The sequence below is a fragment of the Thunnus thynnus genome, chromosome 3 (assembly GCF_963924715.1).
Source record: "Thunnus thynnus chromosome 3, fThuThy2.1, whole genome shotgun sequence".
NCBI classification, from domain to species: Eukaryota; Metazoa; Chordata; class Actinopteri; order Scombriformes; family Scombridae; genus Thunnus; species Thunnus thynnus.
Window position 1 is genome coordinate 12,130,845 of NC_089519.1, and position 20,637 is coordinate 12,151,481.

At 38.6% G+C, this 20,637-nt stretch overlaps 1 protein-coding gene across 6 annotated transcripts; it reads right to left on the minus strand.

Moving 5' to 3' along the window:
* Positions 1-570: 570 nt before the first annotated feature.
* LOC137179510 (high-affinity choline transporter 1-like) lies at positions 571-20,447 on the minus strand. 6 transcript variants are annotated; one of them, XM_067584235.1, is made up of 9 exons: positions 20,287-20,447; positions 18,394-18,617; positions 16,866-16,979; positions 16,138-16,293; positions 15,899-16,047; positions 14,699-14,842; positions 12,010-12,163; positions 10,475-10,692; positions 571-10,301 (listed from the first exon to the last, which is right to left on the minus strand). In XM_067584235.1, exons 2-9 carry the CDS (start codon positions 18,575-18,577, stop codon positions 9,741-9,743), a joined length of 1,680 nt encoding a protein of 559 aa, XP_067440336.1. In that variant the 5' UTR covers positions 18,578-18,617; positions 20,287-20,447; the 3' UTR covers positions 571-9,740. The 6 variants fall into 6 exon arrangements, with proteins under 6 accessions (XP_067440336.1, XP_067440337.1, XP_067440340.1 ...); XM_067584236.1 differs by having other exon boundaries at positions 18,394-18,641; XM_067584239.1 differs by having other exon boundaries at positions 18,394-18,513; positions 20,287-20,446.
* Between the last annotated feature and the right edge of the window lie 190 nt (positions 20,448-20,637).

Genomic DNA, 20,637 nt, shown 5'->3' on the forward strand with positions numbered 1-20,637 from the left:
AACTTAATGCTAAGTATTTTGACCATATTTAGATTTGAACATTTCAGTCTACCTCTCTCAAGAATTTCAAATATAAGCTTAGGACCTGTCTGATGAACCAAACTTAACCATTTGAACTGATCATATCTGATTATAATTGGCCTTTCTCTCCCTCTCTGTCGTAAGGAGTTGACTTAACACAAGTTTGCTTCAGTAAGCATGTGCACACGCTCCTATGTGCGCACGCACACTCACTTGCACACACACAAACACACTCTTATACATTACACCAAATCACACACACCCTCATTACGTTATTTTATCTGTTTTGTTTCTTTTCTTGGTTTGTGCTGCCTACTTTATGTTTGCTTTTGATTCTGTGGTTGCTTGTTTGTTTATTTTTGTAGATCACATGACTTTTGTATCTGTTTATAATGTGTAATGAGGAGAGATTACTCCCATAAGCCTCTAGGGGTTTTCTAAATCTCATGTGCACAATTTGTTTCTTCTCTTTTGTTGTGTTGTTGTGTTTTTACGGTGCAAATAAATAAATTAAAAAACAAAACAAAACAAAAAATGTGACACAAAGGCTAACATTTAGAATTTATTTTTTTCCCAGTCTGAACATACAGTCATTTTTTATACATACACGGACACACAAAAAAGAGACAGATACTTAAATAAAGCAGCTAAAAGGTTTTTTTTCCTGCAATTTAAAAAGAAGGCGTAGGCTGAAGCTGCAGCTTATAATGCTGACTCTTATAACATGTTATGTGTAATCTCAAAAGGTAACTTCAAACAACAAAACAAAACAATCAAAAACTAAACAATCAAAACAAACAAAAACAAAACAATCAGGACAAAACAAACAAAACAAATCAATAATAACTTACATATGTCTGTTTAAACTTACTAAAAGTTTAACATGTTTTCTGTTCCTCACTACAGCTGTTCCATAAATTAACGCCTTTGATTGTAATACAATATTTTACATTAGTCCTCACTAATTGTTTTTTTGAACACACAAATACCTCTAAAGACATGTTGACTTTCTCTCATTTGAAACAACTTTTGGATACTTTCAGGTTCTGATTGATTTTTAACTTTGTACATAATTTGAACCATTTTAAAGTCGACCAAATCCTTTAATTTTAGAGCCTTTAATTTAATAAAGACTGGGTTTGTTGGTTCTTTATAAGTGGTTTTGTTTACAATTCTTATGGCTCTCTTTTGAAGGATGAAGACTGGATTAGTGTTTGTTTTATATGTATTTTCCCACACTTCCACACAGTAAGCTGGATATGGGACTATGAAGGAACAGTATAAAGTATACAACGAGCTTGATTCAGAAGATCTTTAACTTTATATAGTATTGCAACAGTTATAACCTTATAATGACAGCAACAGTATCTGTTAGAAGTGAAAATACACTGAACCACCTGGCTTACTCTACCATGCATGAGAGAGAGAGAGAGAGCTCACAGTGGAGTGTTTTTCCATGACGTCTCTGGTGTGTGAGTGTGTTTCCTCTGTCACACAGAGTACATGTACTTCTGTTCAGAGACCTGCCTGTAGCAACTTCTAACACTTTGGAAGGGATACATAAAATCAAAACTGCAAATGGTACTAGTGAGGTGATTGTGAAACGTTGTTCTTTGTCCAAGTTTAACCTTAGAGAGCATGTTTATCGATACGTAGGATTTGAAACAAATGAACAAACAGTATGCCCAGAAACTGATGAGGAACATTGTAAATTTTGCCACATTAGTTGGGACAAGTCTCGAATCGGAGCGTTTTCGTCTGTGTCATCAAACCACAGGGGATATGAGCAATTGTACACCTTAAAGCACATACGAGAACAATGATGCAAAACAGTCGTGACACGCTTGTCGTGACGATGTGGAAGTTGCGCAACATCATTAGCGGTGATAAAGAGGAAACACTGTACTTAAATGCCATGTCAAGTCAGATTGTGGTGTATTAAAACACTGTAGGAATATATTTCTAAAGCGAGGTGTTATCAGTAATAATACTTCATAAATATTTCCATTGTTGCAAAATTCTAAAAGCCACCTTTCAGCCACCTCGGCCCCTGCCTGAAGAGAGCTTAAAACATGAGAGACATCAGAGCCAAGAGGGAGATTCTTCACCTCACATACCAACTGCCACCTGTGAGGATTCACCTTCTTCAACCCCTCAAACTCCACTCAGGTCACCCTTCTCACCACCCCCTCCTCCCCCCTCCTCAAGTAAGAGCTGGTTATTGCTGGGACCAAACCACTCCCAGGACAAGCCATAGCCCAGTGTGCCGGTAGCTTTCTCTATGCCTGTGCTTGATAGGTAATAGAAAAAGAATTGTGCACTCTAATCAAGTATCAAATCTGACTAATTTCTGAGAAAACAGGATGTACTCGACTGATTCTGCAAATTTATCAAATCTAACATCCTTATCTTGTCAGCCACAGCCTGTTGCTTTGGCCGGCAATTCACTTTAAATCAATGATTTCCTTATGAAGAGCAATCATGATCTCATGTTTTTAAGTGAAACTTAAGATAACTAAGATAACAGCAGTGCAGTAGTTCTTACTGAGTCAGCACCCTCCCAACTTCAGTTTGATGAGTGAAACTAAAGTGCATAAGAGAGGAGGTAAAATTGCCATTTTGTTTAATGATTCCCTTCAATGCAGATGAAATTTTGCATCTTTTGAATATGTGGCTGTTCAGTTGAATTTCCCTTCTTGAGCTATATCCTTTAACATCTACAGGCCACTTAAATACTGCCCTAACTTTTGTGATGACTTTGCTGAGCTGTCTACAGTCTTGACTTTGACGGTAGTTATTGTGGGTAATTTTAACATCCATGTGGACCACCCTCAGGACAGCAGCATTAAAGAACTGTGTTGTGTTTTTGATAACTGTGGACTGACTCAGCATGTGACAGAGCCCACACACATCAAGGTGCACACTCTGGACTTAATCTTCTCTAAGAGTCTGAACATTTCTAAGGCTGTGGTGACTAATGTTGCTCTTTCTGATCATTCCTGTGTTTTCTTTGAGAGTGCTATCTCTGTGCACACAAATGCTCAATCAGAGGTAATCACAAAATCAATGAAAACACCAGTGAAATATTTATTCATGCTTTCTCTTCCACACCTGCCCTCTCTTGGGTCTCAGTTAAAGAGCTTGTAGATAATTTCAGTTCCAAAGTTACAAATGCTAATGATCCCATTGCACCCACTAAGGTAAAGGTGGTCTCTGGTAAGAAAAGATCTCCATTGTGAAATGCTACTCTAGTAAAAACTGTAGAAAAAGAGAGTGTTGAAAAGCTGAACGCAGGTGGCGAAAAACAAATCTCCAGGTTTTGTTATGACATGTAGTCGCTGAAGTTTTGTCCACTAAGTCATGTAATCAATTTGACTCTTGAATTTGATTTCTTCCCACAGGCCCTGAAAACTGCCGTGATCAAGCCACTCTTAAAAAAGAACAATCTAGACACTTCACTAATGAACAATTATAGGCCCATATCAAACCTCCTGTTTTTAAGTAAAATCAATGAAAATCCAATCAGGATTTTGACCACAGCACTGAGACTCTTGCAAATGTCTTGAATGACATCCACTTTAACACAGACAGTGTCAGAATTTCAGTCTTAGTATTATTGGATCTCAGTGCTGCATTCTACACGGTTGACCACAACATATTATTAGACCGACTGGAAAACTGGGTGTGACAGTACTAAATTGGTTTGAATCCTACTTAAAGGACAGGGTCTACCTTGTGTCTATAGGTAACTACACATCTAAGCATACAAAAATGACACGTGGAGATCCCCAAGGCTCCATTCTGGTGCCTTTTCTGTTCAACATCTACATACTCCCACTTGCTCAGACTATAGAAAACAGCAAATATCTTGCTATAATTATGTAGACACACAAATTTACATAACTATATCACTGGGACTTTGATCACATACAAGCATTGAGTAAGTGCACTGAACAAACCAATGCTTAGGCAAGGCAAAATTTCCTTCAGTTAAAAATAAAACTGAAATAATTGTTTTTGGAGCGAAGGAAGAACAATTAAAAGTCAGTTACCACAACTCAATAAAGTTGTCAAAAACCAGGTTACTTAGGAATTGAACTCCAATGCAGACGGCAGATAGAGTTAAAGGTAGAGTCAGTGATTCTAATCCAATTCACTTTTTGTCAAATTCAGCAAATATCTCCTCATGGTCTGCTAGCTGTCTATTCTGTGTGTGCGCTGAAAAAAAATCTGGTGTTCATACACAGCACTGGCTCTGTAAATGGGCATGTAAACACAGTGGCTTGGAGCGAGCCACACAACTCTACCTCAGCCAATCAGCAACATCTGGTGTTCCTGCTCATGCACAGGGCAGGAGGAAGTCATCAGAGCAGCTGTCTTTGTGAGGAGATGATAGTCTCCCGTCTCAACACCTGTTGAATGGTGGGGGAGGGCTGGTGAACTGGAGAGAGAGAGGCTGTGGCCACATAGAATGTGTTTCTCACAGTACAGATACACTTCCATTTTATTGAATGTATCAATCCACACTGAATCTGAGACAGTCTCATGGGGAACCCCCTTATTGAAGCGTAATCTGAGCAGGCAGCTGTTTAAATCACACAAATATCCTGCTGTATATGTTTTCCACTTATTAACTATGTCAATGAATCAATAAAAACAAACACTGTCGATTTCTTCCTGTGGAGCCGACACGAAAACTATTTTGGTTCAGTAAATTTCTACTGTCAGCCAGCCTGGTGAAGGCAGTTCATCTGGCCACTGTCCTCTCAGATCTCCAGGAGCTGCAGCTGACAGACGGCTGCTTCTGTGGACAGAGACACTGAATGCAGGTCAGGTGAGAAGTGGGGAGGTGGAGCGTGTGGACTGACTGTTGTACTCACAAGACAATTTTTTTTCCTGCCCATAATAATGAGTGAGAGGAACAGAGGTGACTCTACAGTTGATGCATTGCATCCGCCATATTTCTCTTTCAGTCATTGCCTTGGCAATGCCAAGAATTGGGGGGGGGGCGGAGCTTCTTAAGGAGCACAAAAGGAGGGCTGTATTTATTTGGATGTTCAGTCCAAATATAAGCAATCTTTCTCCAGGATGACTGACTCTACCTTTATAAGGAGTTTTCAAGGACAAGGTCTTTCAACAGCTGTCAACAAGTAGGCCAGTCAGATCAAGCAGACACGCATAGTAGAAGTGGAAGATAGGCAGAATGTTGGCAGAGGATAGAAGCACAAACAGGTTCTGACAGAGAGGCAGAGACAGGTTTCAACAGAAAGACATGACAGGCTACAAGACTGCATCTGACAGATGAAGGGAACTGGCCTGCAGGGTATCTGTGGAATGTACAACTAGTGCTGTGCAAAGATTTTCAGCACTTTAGATGTTTAGATTCTTATCCATTATGTAACACCATCAGGGAGGTATCTGATGGGTCCCAAATTTATTCTGCAGCATGACAACGACCCAACACATCCAGCCAGAGTCGTAAAGAACTATCTCCAACATCTCCATCAACAAAAAGAACAAAGAGTCCTGCCACAGATGGTTTGGCCCCCACAGAGCCCGGATCTCAACATCATGGAGTCATTCCGGGATTACATGAAGAGACAGAAGCAACTGAGATGCCTAAATCCACAGCCACAACTGTGGCAACATCTCCAAGATGCTTGGAACAACCTATCTGCCCAGTACCTTGAAAAACTGCGTGCAAGTTTTCTGAGGACAACGTCTGCTGTTTTCAAGGCAAAGCATGAACACACCAGATGTTGATTTCATTTGAGTTTTTTGAATGAAGATTATATTACAAATTATACTGTTTAATGTCCGGGTAGAGAAAACTGGCAGCATGAAAAAAAAGATGGTTTGTTTGTTTTTTTAGCCTTGCTAGCAGCATAGCTGTAGGGAGTGCAATGTCAGTCTTTCTGTTAGTTAGTCCACCACTTTGGTCCAGACTGAAATATATCAAACAACTGTTAAATGGATTGCCATGAAATTTGGTAGACATTTTGAGTCATCAGAGGATGAATCCTAATGACGTTGGTGAACATCTGACGTTTCCTTTCGTGCCATCATCAAGTCAAAGTTTTAATTTGTTCAATACGTTGGTTCATGACCAAATAATAACATTCCCAACATCCTAAGCTGTATTTAGACTGTACACACACATGTCAAAGTGTCTAGTGGGGTTAAGTAGGTCAGTAGTCTACATTTCTCTCTTGTTAGAGGGACACCCTGTACCTTAGCAAGTTGTAATAATTCTGTTGACTTCTGTAAAGCAATACAAAATAAGCTCATTTTAACTGTCAGACTACAGGATAACTTGCATTTGTGTGTTTGGCTATGCCACAACTCAGATTGGGTTTGTGGTATTATTTGCACAGGGCTATTGCAAGGGACAACATTACATTGTACAAGTGATCATGATATTGTTTTTCCCCCCCAGAATTTAGTTAGGAACACACTATTTAGCTGGAGCCATGATTTACTTATTTCTCAAATGTATTACATAAGACATGTATTACATGTCTTCAGTGGCTTTAAATATGCCTCCCATCAAAGGCTTAGTCATCAAAAACTTGAGAACTATTTCTGTTTCTGAACCAAGGGCCACAGCCTTGGTTACATGCTTGGTTTTAGGATCTTTTGACACCACTCTCACCACAAAGGAACATGTGTGTCAAGGGTTCATGTTTATATTTATGATGCTGGCCTATAAAGTCTTCCTGTTCTAAAATAGATTGACCCATATGTTGGCTTAGAGGCCTTTTTAGGCCCTATACAACCTCATCCATCTGTGCCAGAGGCATATGGTGACAACCTCATGCTGACAAAAGGTCAACTCTAGACAAGTCATTAAGTAGATGACTGTCTCTTTGCAGGTTAGACAAAATATTTGGCTTATTTACTACACTAATGAGGAATGTCCGTAGTGATTTGTACTGCAGGTAAAAAGAGTCATCATTTACATACCGACCTAATTTGCAGAACCTGTTTTAAATCACAGGTCAACTGTGACACAAGACCAGTTGCTTTTGAAGAGGTAAGATTAACTGCCCTTTAAAGCTTATGTTACACTAATGTAGTGCAATTTTAGCTCACTGGCATGATTTTTTTTTTAATCTGAAAATGATTGCGTAACTCTGAGAAGAATGTTCAACTCTTATCAGTCTCTCTGGTGCGTAGGGGAAAGCCTTCTCAAGGGCAAGTTATGAGAGGTAGTTTCTGTATCATAGTCACAATAGACATCGATATCCGTCTTAATGTAGAAGAGAGTAGCATAGATTTAAAAGGTCAACAACCAAAATTTCCTAATACAAACACAGGTCAAATCCAGCTTTATTCTATGCACATTCATTACTTACTAAACTACAGCTAAAAACAGCACAAATTAAACTTAACAATAAAAGCAAGTACAAAATTTGTGAAGGTGTAACTTGGGGGAATTAGACTTATTTATTTAGATCATACATACATTGTTACATAAGGATAAGCAATACAATAGATGTAATGCTTGTGGGCATCTAGCTAAAGCTAATTTGAAGCCCCTGTCCCTGGTAAGGCTCTTAAATCTACAGTAGGTTTAAAACAGCCACACAAAAATGTGTACATGTGTATGTGCATGTGTCTGTGTGTTTATTGTACATGACTGTGTATACATTTGAATACACTGTAGATGTGACAGCATATCTATGAGAGTAATAACATACAGTATGGAACAATGTATAGATGTGACAAGTGAATTCAATTTTATTTTATTTATTTCAGTGTTCACGTTTTTGTTGTTGTTTAAGCCTTTGTGTCACTTGTGTAGTGAAAACCTTATATTCTTATTATATCTGGGGCAAGAAAACTTCAATTACTGTTTTTATGAATGGTAAATGGTAAATGGACTGTGCCTTTCTAGTCTTCCAACAGCTCAGAGCGCTTTTACACTGCAAGCCACATTCACTCATTCACACACACATTCATACGCTGATGGCACAGCCATTAGGAGCAATAGGGGGTTCAGAATCTTGCCCAAGGGCACTCTGACATGCAAACTGGAGGAGCCAGGAATCGAACTGCCGATCTTCCAATTAGTGGACAACCCACTCTACTTTTTTTACAGGTTTTCTCTTGGCCATCAAATTATATTTTTGAATAATTAGCCAATGGTGTCCTTTCATTGGTCTCTAATCCATCATCTTAACGGTTTGTTTGTAAAGTGACATTAGGCTTGATTACTGGTTGGGAGGCCTGGCACCAGATAATCACACAGTAGGATATATGTGATTAAAATCATGGCATGCATATATATATACATTTGAGGTGTTTTGAGAGAGATACATGGTCTTATAAAACAAAAAGTTTAAATTGGTTTAGATAGTCTTGGACAATTTCCTAATATATGCATCAAATTTAAGTTGAAAGTCCCAAATGACACCAAGGTACTTCCTCAATTTTCTTTGGGCGAATATTGACCATAAATCTATCCAACACTTTTCTCTTAAATGAAAAGCACATTGAGAACGTTACAAAGCAGCTACTGGGAGACACAGACTAGGTGCCTATTAAGAGTTCTGCAACCTGCTGAGGAGTTTCTGCTGTTACATAAATGATTGTGTTATTTGCATAAATGTGACACCCACATAAGCAGAAGAGCAAAGGACCCAATATTGAGCTTTGTGGTACACCCAATTGGCAATTTGGAAATTGTGATTTCACACAGTTAATTTTAACACAACACTGTCTACACTCCAAGTATAATGTAAGCCAGGTATTGTACACGAGGGGCAATTTGCAGAGGGACGCAGGGTAGTACAATTAACAAGTAACACAATACAGGAAAAAGTTAAAAATACATAAAAATAAGCTGCATACATTTTGATACTAGTATAATCCTAATAATAGTACAATAAAAGTATAATGTAGTATACAAAGTATATGTATTGATGGGTAGCTGTATAATATATTGGTATAATTACATTACATCCATGCCCAAAAAAGCTTAGCTTTGGTATGACAGCGATGGACAGTAATGTTTGGTGTTCAGTCATGGTCTGGCATTGTCCAGGTGAAATACATAGAGGGCACAACTAGATAATAAAAAACATTAAATAGATAATTCATGTGCAGACATACATTTTGATTTTGTGGCTGCAGCTTTAAGTTTTTCTTTGTTTATACTGTAGTTTGGTTAGTTGTGGCTTTCCCTTGTATTGGAATATAGCAGTTTGAAGGCACAGACCAGACAGTCAGTATTAGCAAGAGCAACTACACACAGAGCAGCCATGTGCATGTCATATTCTTTGTATATGTTGTTGTGGTTTGGAGCTTGAATTGCTATGTTAGTCATACCATATGTTGCTCACTCATTAACTTTTTAAAAGTATGATATCTTTGTTTTGATTTCTACTGATTTTTGAGATGAATGTATTTGTTTATTAGGATCGTTTTAAGCTCAAAGCCATTCTCCTAGCTACACAACAGACAGAGGCACACACACAACATATATCCCCTTTTCACCACGCAATGACTTTTTCATATAACTTGTGTCAAAGAAACAAACAAATATGTACAATATACATATGCACTGAAAGAAAAGGTTAAGAATGTGAAATACCTCATTAGCAACTATTAGCAGTTTGTTAGTAGGTCAGAATAAGACAACTATAACTCGCAATTTCTATACACAATTATTAAGATCATATAAAATGTAGGCTAGCAACAAAAGGAAAAACAAAGGGTTACAATCCATTCTGCAACATTGGCTGTAATGCAACTCCATGTCTGTTTTCATCACATTCTGTCTCACTTTCAGCTTCCTCGTTGAGGTTCTGTGTGACATTCACTGGTGATACAGTAACATTACGTTTCACTTTGAAAAGGTCCCACCTCTCAGGCAACAGGCCATGGTTGAACATGAACAAAGCCAGTGAGGAAAAAACTAAGATGGTTACCAAAGTGCAGAACATGGAGACTGTCCTGACAGGGGATTTTTGGATATAGATGCCATCTTCCAGTGTGCAACCAGGAAGATGAAGAACAACAGGGAGACCTACAGCATTTTCTCCCAACAAAATCCTTACAGTCAGCCCTGTGATGTAACCCACTGTGGCACCATAGCCATTTGTCACTTTAAAGAAGAGCAAAGAGACCAAATGGGGGAATATAAGAGTGTAGGAAACATCTGCTCCAAGAATCCAGAGGACCAGGGTGCTGTTGGTGTAGAATGTTATGGATGTCCCAACCAGACCCACCACCACCACTGTGACTCGAATCACCCATTGCATTTCATAGTCTGATGCCTAGGGACATGGAGCCATACAAATGGAGACACTTTATTATTCATTAATTTACCTATGCTTTTTTAAAAAGATCTGTTTTCTTTAGTTTTTTTCTTTGATACCAAATGGAAATTGACAGGGAAACCACTGAATTGGCCCATGAGCCCCCATCATGAACATCTTGTACTCCTTACCTGTTTACGTAGGATGTTTTTGTAGATGTTTGAAGAGAAAACAGAGGTTGCAGACAACAGGGCAGAGTCAATGGATGACATGACTGCAGCGGCCACAGCTCCGATTCCAATGATTGAGATGTAAGACGGAGTGAGGTATTGTAGGGTCAGGGGCAGGACCAAACTCTGTTCACCACGCATATATGGAGCTGGAGAACCATAGAGAGTCAGGTTCCAGTCTGGACAAGAGAAATAACAGGTTAGCACAGCACTCATACAGAAACCTGGGCTCTATTCTTCAGTGAAGGAGGATGAGTGATCAGATAGTTTATGCTAAATACTACATACATTCTGTAGTCCCAGAATCATCCCCATTTATTTACCTGTTTGAAGCACTGATCTGATCAACGGTACATTCATCACCACTGCACTTCAGCAAATAGGCTAATCCTTACCAGACAGGTATTTGTCATAACCCTCCATTATCAATGGAAAAGAAAAAACACTGTACAGACTTTCAAGTACTTTCCTTTTATTCAAAGATTATGCTATAGGTTAATATATTTTTCACTGTAAACAGGTGCCTGTTGGAGAGTGGGAGTGAACGAAATTAAAAAGCACCATGGAGCTGAGGGGATAACTCTCTGCAGGTTCATCACTGAGCAACTCCCTTCATGTCAGAAATAGACATTTGATTGATTGTGGAGTTTTTGACCTTTAGCACAGCTATGGAGCAGTTTTTTTTATGAGTGGGTCCCTGTTTTCCTTGGCTGACATGATACACAGCCCTGCCAATGGTTTCACACTATTCCAATAATCTACATGTGGCAGATATGTGCCAAGATTCATAGCATTGGGCCACCAAAGGCAGGGAAAAAGAACCCTGCAAGCTAGTGAACATGGATGTACACAATGCAGGTTTAAAACTTTTAAGAAACATTTGCAAATGCTTTATGAGGAAGCAAATGCATTCAGCACATTTGTTAGATAAACATAGTGTGTTATGGTGAGCAACACTGAACTGAATAACTGTTGTTTGTTAACCATTCAACAAACAATATTATCTATTTTTCCTTAAAGCATAATCTGTAATAGATGACTATTTAGGAAGTATCAAGTACAAAAGTATTAAAATGTGAGTGTTATTAGCAGGGCTGATTACTGGTGTGACAAGGAACTCTGTTTATCACAGAGTTGTCAAGAAATAAGCACTGAGTATTCTATAGTAAATCAGCAAAACAGAAAGGCCAGAAATGAGTGCTATCTTGTCAAATGAGAGTTTGGCACCAACACAGCAACATGAATCTGTGTTTGTATTGCTAGGGGAAGCCCCAAGGGGATGAAATGTCTTACCTTCCGCACTGCTTAAAATAAGCCTTTGTCACATTAACTCTTGGTAATGTACAGAGGGCACATGTAGGCTTAGGAAGGCAACTAGCCAAGAAGAGCAGTTTCTCTGACATATTGCAAAACAGCTGACAATTAGGCCAAAGAACACCAATTGCTCCCGTCCATGATCTTTATTAAAGATCTGTCACCTATAACATAATTCCCACCTGTGGAAGCGGCAACAGCTCCAACCAAGACAGGGGGAATTCCCAGTATGGCAATGACAATTGCAGCAGCAAAGCAGGTCAACTGAGCTGTTACTGATGAGGAGGCAGACAGCGTCCTCTGGTGGAAGGTCTGAAATGAAACACTACCGAGACCCTAGAAAAAAGGGCAGAAGGGGAGGAGGAAGATGCATAATGATGACAAGAAAAGATGAGAATATACAGATACTTCTCGGTCAGACTGAAGGACATTTTCTGTGAATAAGATCAGGGAGAAACAAGATCATACAAACTGAAATATTTGTTCTCAGTACACTTTATCCTATTTAAGGGCAAAAGGCAGGACAACACTCTAGAAAGGTCCCACACTGGAAATCAAAACTCTCCAGTTCACCCTACTGTCTTTGAAACAGATAAAGTAGATTAACCACAGGGGAACAGAGAAACTTAGGGCTGACATTCAGACCACAGATCCTCTAACCACTGAACCACTCTGTTGACCTTTACCTTACAACAGTTTTTTAAAATGCTATATACAGTGCCAGTCAAATGTTTGGACACACCTTGTGTGTCTAACTGTGTCAAACAAAACATTTTAGTGTATTAAAAAATGACTGAAACTTCTTTGTCTTTGTTTCTGAAACATCTTTGTCTACTGACTTTAGCCTGTTTTGATGGTGTTCACAGACAGCTAATGTCTGTTTACTGTGTTTCTGTGTATTTAGGGCCTATTTTAACCACACAAGCACAACAACAAGTGCACAGTGTTAGTTCTTGGGCTCAGGGATTATGTGGGTGTCTCCAAGTGCACTATTTTGGTTCTTGCATGCGCAGCAGCACGGAGCAAAAGGGCTGGGTGAAGTGGAAAAGTGTTCAGCAGGTGTGGTGATTAATAAATACACTCTCTCTCCGAGCTATGAAACAGCTGAGCCAATCATAATGAAGCATGACAACATCAGTTCAGACAGGCAGATAGAGGGGGTTAGAGTTTGTACATTGACAGTAGAAATAAATTATTTAAAAATGTGGTGAAGCCGTTTATATGATCGCATCAATCTACTGCTATTTCAACCACTTCATCATCTTCATCTTCAATTCTACTCTAATTATTCATTTAGTAATTGATGTTACACAACAGTCTTTGCACCATAATTAATTTCAAGAATAAAATGTGAAACGTTACTTTTGCTTTAAAAAAGTTGTAACGGAGGCTATGATGTACAGGATTAACTAGAAGAGTGCATTCAGTAGATTTCAGATCTCTGCCAGGTGTGTCTGGGGGCATGTATAGTCTCAGTTTTCTTTAAGAGGCATAGAATAGTGTAATGGTATTGTAACCAAGTGTCCTCCTGGGTTCGCCTAACTGTATAAACTTAATAAGGTAACAATAAACCAGATGATAAGTCCAAACTTCTCAATTTAAACATTGTTATTTATTTAGAACATTTTGTTGTAACACACCACACAAAATAAAACCCCTCCCTACCTCCTTCTAAATATAATGATCAAACTGTCAGCAGATTGATGTGCCAAAAACAGACGTGGTTCAGGGACATCTATTGTGCCACAGTACCAGAGTATCAAAATATCAACTTTTGCTTTGCGCAACCTCCCACCTGTATCTGCAAACTGGGATATTGCTACTTGCACTGGTTGTTGTGCTGCCATGAAAATAGGGCCCTCAGTCTCTTGTCCACCAACAGACCAAAACAAGTTACATGTTCACCAATACTTAATTAGTTCATTTACTGTGTGTAGTGTACCTGCAATGTAAGTAAGAGGCAACATAATTCAACTGCTGACCTGTCCTCTCGTCATTCTCCAGTCACCAGTTCTTCTCATCAGCCAAGACTGCTGAAATTCCCCTATTTCCTAATCAGCCCCCACCATACAGTATAGTATTTTAGCCAGCTAAATCTGCCAGATCATCAATGTCCACCAAGGTTTCTAGTCTCAGTCCAGTTCTGTCTGCCTACATCTGCCTGCATGACCGCTTGCCTGCTTTTGATCTTTCCGTTTGTCTGTTTGGACTGTCTTCATGCTGCCAACTGCAAGCTTGCCAATTAAATAAGACTGTCTCACTTTCTGCACCTGCCCATGTTCAGCTATTAGAATTACCACTGCTACAGCATGTACTTTAGTGGTTGGACATGAGTCCCAGTGAGCTGAAACAATTTTAACTGACGGAATTCAAATTCCTTTGCATCTATTGCCTAGATATTAATAGCATCCCTTTCCTTTTTTTTTGTTTGAAGTCAGTGGTACGTCTTGCCTCACAAAAGTCAAAGCATATGTTAATGAGTACATTTATAGTACATGCACACATTTTAACTGTAGTGATAAAAGATGCTGATTCTCAATTTATTTACTTTTGGAGCATTTGAAATGTTTCTGAACTTCAAAAATAGTCAGCTGTTGACTTTGTATTTCATTAGTTTGAATACAACAATGCACTGGCTCTGTGTAATGATGTCCTGCACGTACGTACATAGATGATTAGAAACAAGTTTTTTTTGTTTAAATGGCCAAAGAAGCTAGCTGGGGAATAGGGTTTCTAAAAAATGCATGTAATGCAACACTGCAAGTGCAGTGTTGGTCAGTCTGAGCTTATGGATGTAACTGGGAAAAATATAACATGTCTATGAGATTATCTTGTATGTGAATGAAATCTGCTGAGACATATTAAACTCACCAGCATTAAAAAGTCATCAATCCACTTCCAGATGTTGTCCCGCTCCAGAGTGCCAACCCAGGGTTCTTGGAATGTATGGTTAAAAGCAGTCTGGGCAATGTTTGTAGAACTGGGGTTGAGCAGAAGGAAGGGGATACACAACCACTGCAAACAGATAATGAGATCATCAGACTGAAGGCCTTAGCACAGGAAGTCGGTTTGTCAGATGGTAAAATATAAACATCACCTCATGTTAAATCTATTGTATTTCCACATCAAACTCAAAATTGCTGTTTGTCATAGGTCGTGGTCCAGAACAGTCCTGTTTTTTGTGTTTTTTCCCCTTTCCAATGAAAAGTTCAAAAGGGGTGAATTTAAAAGATTTGCTCTCTCTTGAGAAGTTTTCTGAGGACCAAGTTCCCCCGAGGTGATGTGCAGTTTACCTGCCAACTGCTGACATGATTAACTGGGTTGTGGTGACTTTTTAAAGATTTTTTGGGATTTTGCTGTCAACAGTCAACAGTAGAAACAGACAGGTAACATGGAAAGAAATCAAGAGGGACTAACATGCATCACAGGCTCCCTGTTGGAATCGAACCAGGAACGTTGCAACTACATGATATGTGCCTTAGACCACCAGGTCACAAGGATGTCCTAGGACTGCAGTAATTGTTTTGGTTGCTTCGAATGTGTGCTTTCAGTAATATTACTAATATATCAAACTCCTGACATCATCAAGTTTATCTCGATGCCATTCAGCAGCTTCAGTATCAGCTTGTGAAATTTTACCAGTCCTTGACTGTTTTTTCTCTTCAGAACTGAGAGAATCAACACTGCTTGAGAACCACATTTTGTTTTGGAAAATTTGGACTTTGTGTCCAAACCACTGTTGTGACCTTCACACCACACAACAGTCACTGAACTACAACAAATGAAGAAACAAGCTTATTTATTAGTGACTGTACTCTCTCTAACCCTGTGAGCAAAAACTGCTCCTAGTACTTAAGAAACAACATACCTCAAAAACAGCGTTTGAGACATTGTGAGATTTGATCCCATTACTTGAAATTAAAAATTCTCATGCCCTTTCTGTAGAACTACTATTAAGATATAATACATGCTGGGTGGTGGAGCTTTACACTAGATGTCAATATACACATCTACAGATATGGTATGTCTTTATAATAAGCACATGTTGCAGTAGAAGGTATAGTCATTTACCAGACTGAGGAATACTAGAGAGAGCTGGATGATGTCAGTGTAGGCCACTGAATAAAGGCCTCCTAACAAAGTGTAGATGATGGCTACAGCTGACGAGATCCAAGCAGAATAGGAGTAAGGCAAGTCCAATATCACACTCATCGTTGCTCCTGTTAGACAAACCAACAAACTCATTTAAATGCTTTAATTGAATCTGCTGAAGGAAATTGTGTTTTTATTTGGTAAGCATGTATGTTTACCCAAGCCAAGCAGAGTGCAGGACACCCACAGCACATCCACCAGCAGAGCAGGCAGTACCAGAGCACCACTCAGTACTTTGCCATACTTAACCTGGAATGGGTCCATCATGGTGATATATTTCTTGTCCCTCATTGGCTTAGCGAAGAAAAGACCACCTTGTGCAGTGGATGAGAAATTAACAAATATGTTATGCAAAGTTGTGGAAAATGGGACGTTTATGGATAATGTATTAAAAGCTGTACTTTGTGTTCTATAGTCTACACCATGTCCTTGAGTTGTTTGACGTTATGGGCACAGTGGACTGTAAGTTGCTGATATCCAGTACACCAAGTTCACCAAAACAAATTCCTCAATGTTTACAGTGTTCTACATTTAACTGTAGCTGTTTAATAAAACAATCTGGATTGCCCTAAGAGATAAAACGTAAATGACATTAAGAAAATGAAGACCAAATGAGCCACACTGAGACATGTGTATGTCTGTGTGTGAGTGTATCAGAAGAGCTGAAAAACTGTGACAAGCTGGGTTAAAAAATTCATACAAAAAATTGTTGAAGTCAGAACATTTTGTTGCATAAATGTGATCTGGCATAACCTCATATTAACATGAAAATAAAAGCCATCGAGTTGTGTCTGCTGTAAAAAACATTTGAAATGTATGTGTTATTGAATGTCTACATTTCTCTATACTTAGGCCTGCTGTCTTTTGTGTGTATGACTTGTCTTACCTATGATGAAGGACACTGAGTACTGTATGGGCATAAGAGCCCATATTAAACCCATTTTAGGAGAGGACACTGCCTCAGCCACACCCAGGATAAAACCACCTCCAACCCATGTAGCTGCAGAACAATGATACACACACACACACACACACACACACACACACACATACATACACACAAAGTCATGTGAAATTTCATGTTCCTTTGAAGCCTATATTCTTACAGATATTCCATACTCATCAATAAATATGCCTATACAAATTAATAAACTGCATAAAACTGCAAGATCAATGTAAGGGCAAAATCTTCATTCATACATTGGAAGGGGCTATTGTGCATATTCTGTTTGTTTTTCACAGTTTCAGATGAATGCATTTCAATGATCCTCCATTGTTTTGTAGATTGCTTTTATTTCTTAGATTCTGATTTAGGTTTATGTTTACATGCAACAAGACAACAAGTTGGCAGTGAATCAGTAAGAGTCACTGCCACCAGCAATGGGAATGAAACAGGCTACTGGCTTAAACTAGACAGTTCCTGTGATGTTGAAGATGTTTTTCTTAGTCGTTATTACATTCAACCAATACAATTTTGATACTGTCAATGAAATGTCAGGATTTTGCTCTACCACATGATGTTGGTATTTAAGTTGGTCTACCCATGGCAGTTAAAAATGCAACATGTGTTACAGTACTTTTCCAGACAAGCTGGAATGAAAGCGATGATGTAACCAAATTTGGCCTTGAAAACTTGTTATTTTGCAGCAGCCTGGTACTGCATATGCAAAACTGAACCAAGGTTACCACAGTGAATCCATCAACAACATGTGCATTCTGTCCATAAAGCCTGTGCAACTGTCGCAAGCAACCATAGATTGATTTCATACACACCACACAGCCACCAGCAATGAAAACAGCCACAGCCACGGTGCATCTGTTCCTTCAATCACGAAATAAGAGCCCATGTCTTTAGTAACATGTAATCCAACTGATCTGCCCTCTCATCCAGTACATCATTTGGTCCAGAGGAAATAAACAATATCAAAAGGATATCCATTACTGAATTGCAATCATCTATAAAGATGCAGCTAGGATAATCTTCTTCTTAAATGAGGAAGACTGCTTTGGATATTATCTCCAATAGAAATACATGATACAATTTCTGCCTGTCTTAGCATGCACTCAAATGATCCTGGATTGACATCAAGTCAGCTAATATGAGCCGAGAAATCTGTGCATGCTGACATGATCTAATTATCTCACTATCTACATAAAATATAAGTATGTTGTTATTTTGAGAAAATTTACTTTTGTTTTCCTGTTGTGACTTTTCTCAAGATAATTAAGCTTTTAGCACAAGAAAACAACTTTGATACCCTGTAATAATGAGATGATCTTCAGATAAAAAACAAACAAACAAAATAACTACAGTATAATACCAACAGCTGATATAACTACTAGACTGTTTATGATCATATAACCTATTATCAGCTGGGCTAAGGTGAGTTTCTGAGCCAAACTGAACAACTTACCAGTCATGGTGAAAATCCCAACCACCAAGTTGATATTTCTGTCTCCGAGAAGCACCACTTCAGTCCTGTTTCCATGGCTCTTCCTCTCAGCCTTCCTGGACTTTCGGGCGGCAAACACCCCTGTTGCCAGAATAAGGGTGTAGAACAGCACCACCGCAACCACACCAGGGATGTTCAAAGCCATGGCGTCCAACTACTATGGAGCGCAACGCTAGGCAGATGGGCTGAATGAATAACAAATACAAATACTGCAAGAACAAAGGTCACAAACATAGAAACGCACTTGAAAACCATGATGTAAGCACTCTTGAGTTCACCTGAGGTGCCAATGTTGCTGGTATATTCTGAAAGTTTAATTTGACCTGCCAAGGTTGTCAAGGATGAGGCAAAGTTCACTTGTCCAAAACCAACTGGTTATTACTACACTACACGCATACCAGGAATCTCACCACAATCACTCATACTTTAAATAATATCATATGTTTTAATGACAACTGCTTTTTATTTACAGAAATATTTCTATTCTCTATATTTATGTTTCTGCTCAAACTTTTTTAATTACTTTTTGTCCAGACCCTGTTAAGCACTCCTGATTTTGCTGTTACTCTACTAAATTTTACTAAATCTATATATTCAGAGGGCATAGAGATAACAGTTTGAAAACATTTGTATTAGTGAAGATGAATGCTAATGGGTCACAGACGAAAAGACAATGACACAGTATGTTGACATAAAGCCTGCATGCAGTGGAAAAGCTGTATCTTTTATACAACAGGTGAATCAGGGACAGTGAACAGGGTCTCACAACACTAAATCATCACCACCTGAAAGATAGTTAAGTTATACATCTTTGGGGTTTGGGTTTGGATTTTTCAATATTTTCTTATGTTAAATAGACCAAACAATACATCTGTTAAAAGAGAAAATAATCAGCAGATTAGTAAATAATGAAAATAATTGTTTAATTGCTCTACATGCTGGGTAAAGCTAAAACCCCACAAAGTCAAACCACCACCACGGGTCACCAAAAGTACCACTAAAGCACAAACTAGACTGAACTACATTGACTTTCATTAAAAGTCACACATGATACTGTAAAATACTAGCAACTTCATGTAAAATATTACTTTTTCAACCCTTGAAAAAGCCCTCATCTTTTAAGGCCTAAACTTGATTTTGTTCAATGATAGCTAAATTAATGAGTTTCTAATGTCAAATTAATCTGCATTAACTATAGTCAGCAGTGATGCTGTCATTGTGTTTGTGTTATTAATGTCAGACATTAAAGTAACGCCTAATGTACGATTTTATGTCCAGTGAGCATACATATTTAACTGGAAACAATGACCTACCGCCGTTTTAAAGTGTGAAATATGACGTGAAGTTAACTTAGCTGTTATGCAGGTCCACAATAGCTAGCTAAATAGCAGTGTGTACATCAGGCTAATAAAATGCAACTTTAAAGCAATGAGACGACGCTGAAGTTAGCTTCAGATTGGTTGAGGGAAAAGTTAAGGGAAACATTACCAATGATATCTAGCAGCTGATTCTTTGTTTTTTCGCCACTTACACTTGTAAAAAAGTGTTAAGACATCGTAGCAAAAAGCCATGACACTTCAAACCCACTTTCAGATTTATAAAACCTTTATTTTATTTATAAATACAGAAAAAAATACATTTTAAAACAGCGTTAAGACTTTTTGCTACCACGTCTAACAATTTTCACAAGTGCAAGTGGTGAAGAAACGAAGAATCAGCCACTAAACATCATTATTTATGTTTCCCTTAACTTTCCCCTTAACCTTGAATCGGAAGCTAACTTCAGCGTCGTAACGTCGAGGAGCTCTCTCTTAAATTCAGTCAGGTAAGTCCAGTTACATCACTTTGACTCACCTTACTTCCACTTTTGTCTGCTACTCTTCTGGTAGTTTTAACATGTTTTCATGTTAACATTCTCACAAGGAATAACCACAAGTCCTGGTTTTATAGTGTATGGTTTTTATCAAGAAACCGTTATAAGTTCCGCATCAGACCCAGATGCGCGTGGGCGTCTCTCCTCACGCGCCCAGTGTCAGCTGGTCATATTAGCAGGAGACTCACAGAAATTTATTTCTTTAAAATGATCAATTGTTTGGTGGAGAAAGCCATTGCAAATGTGGATAAAATAACTACATATGCATGTTTATTACACCAGCTTTGCTTGGTGCATTACTTTATTTATTTACTTTAATCAAATCACTGCAT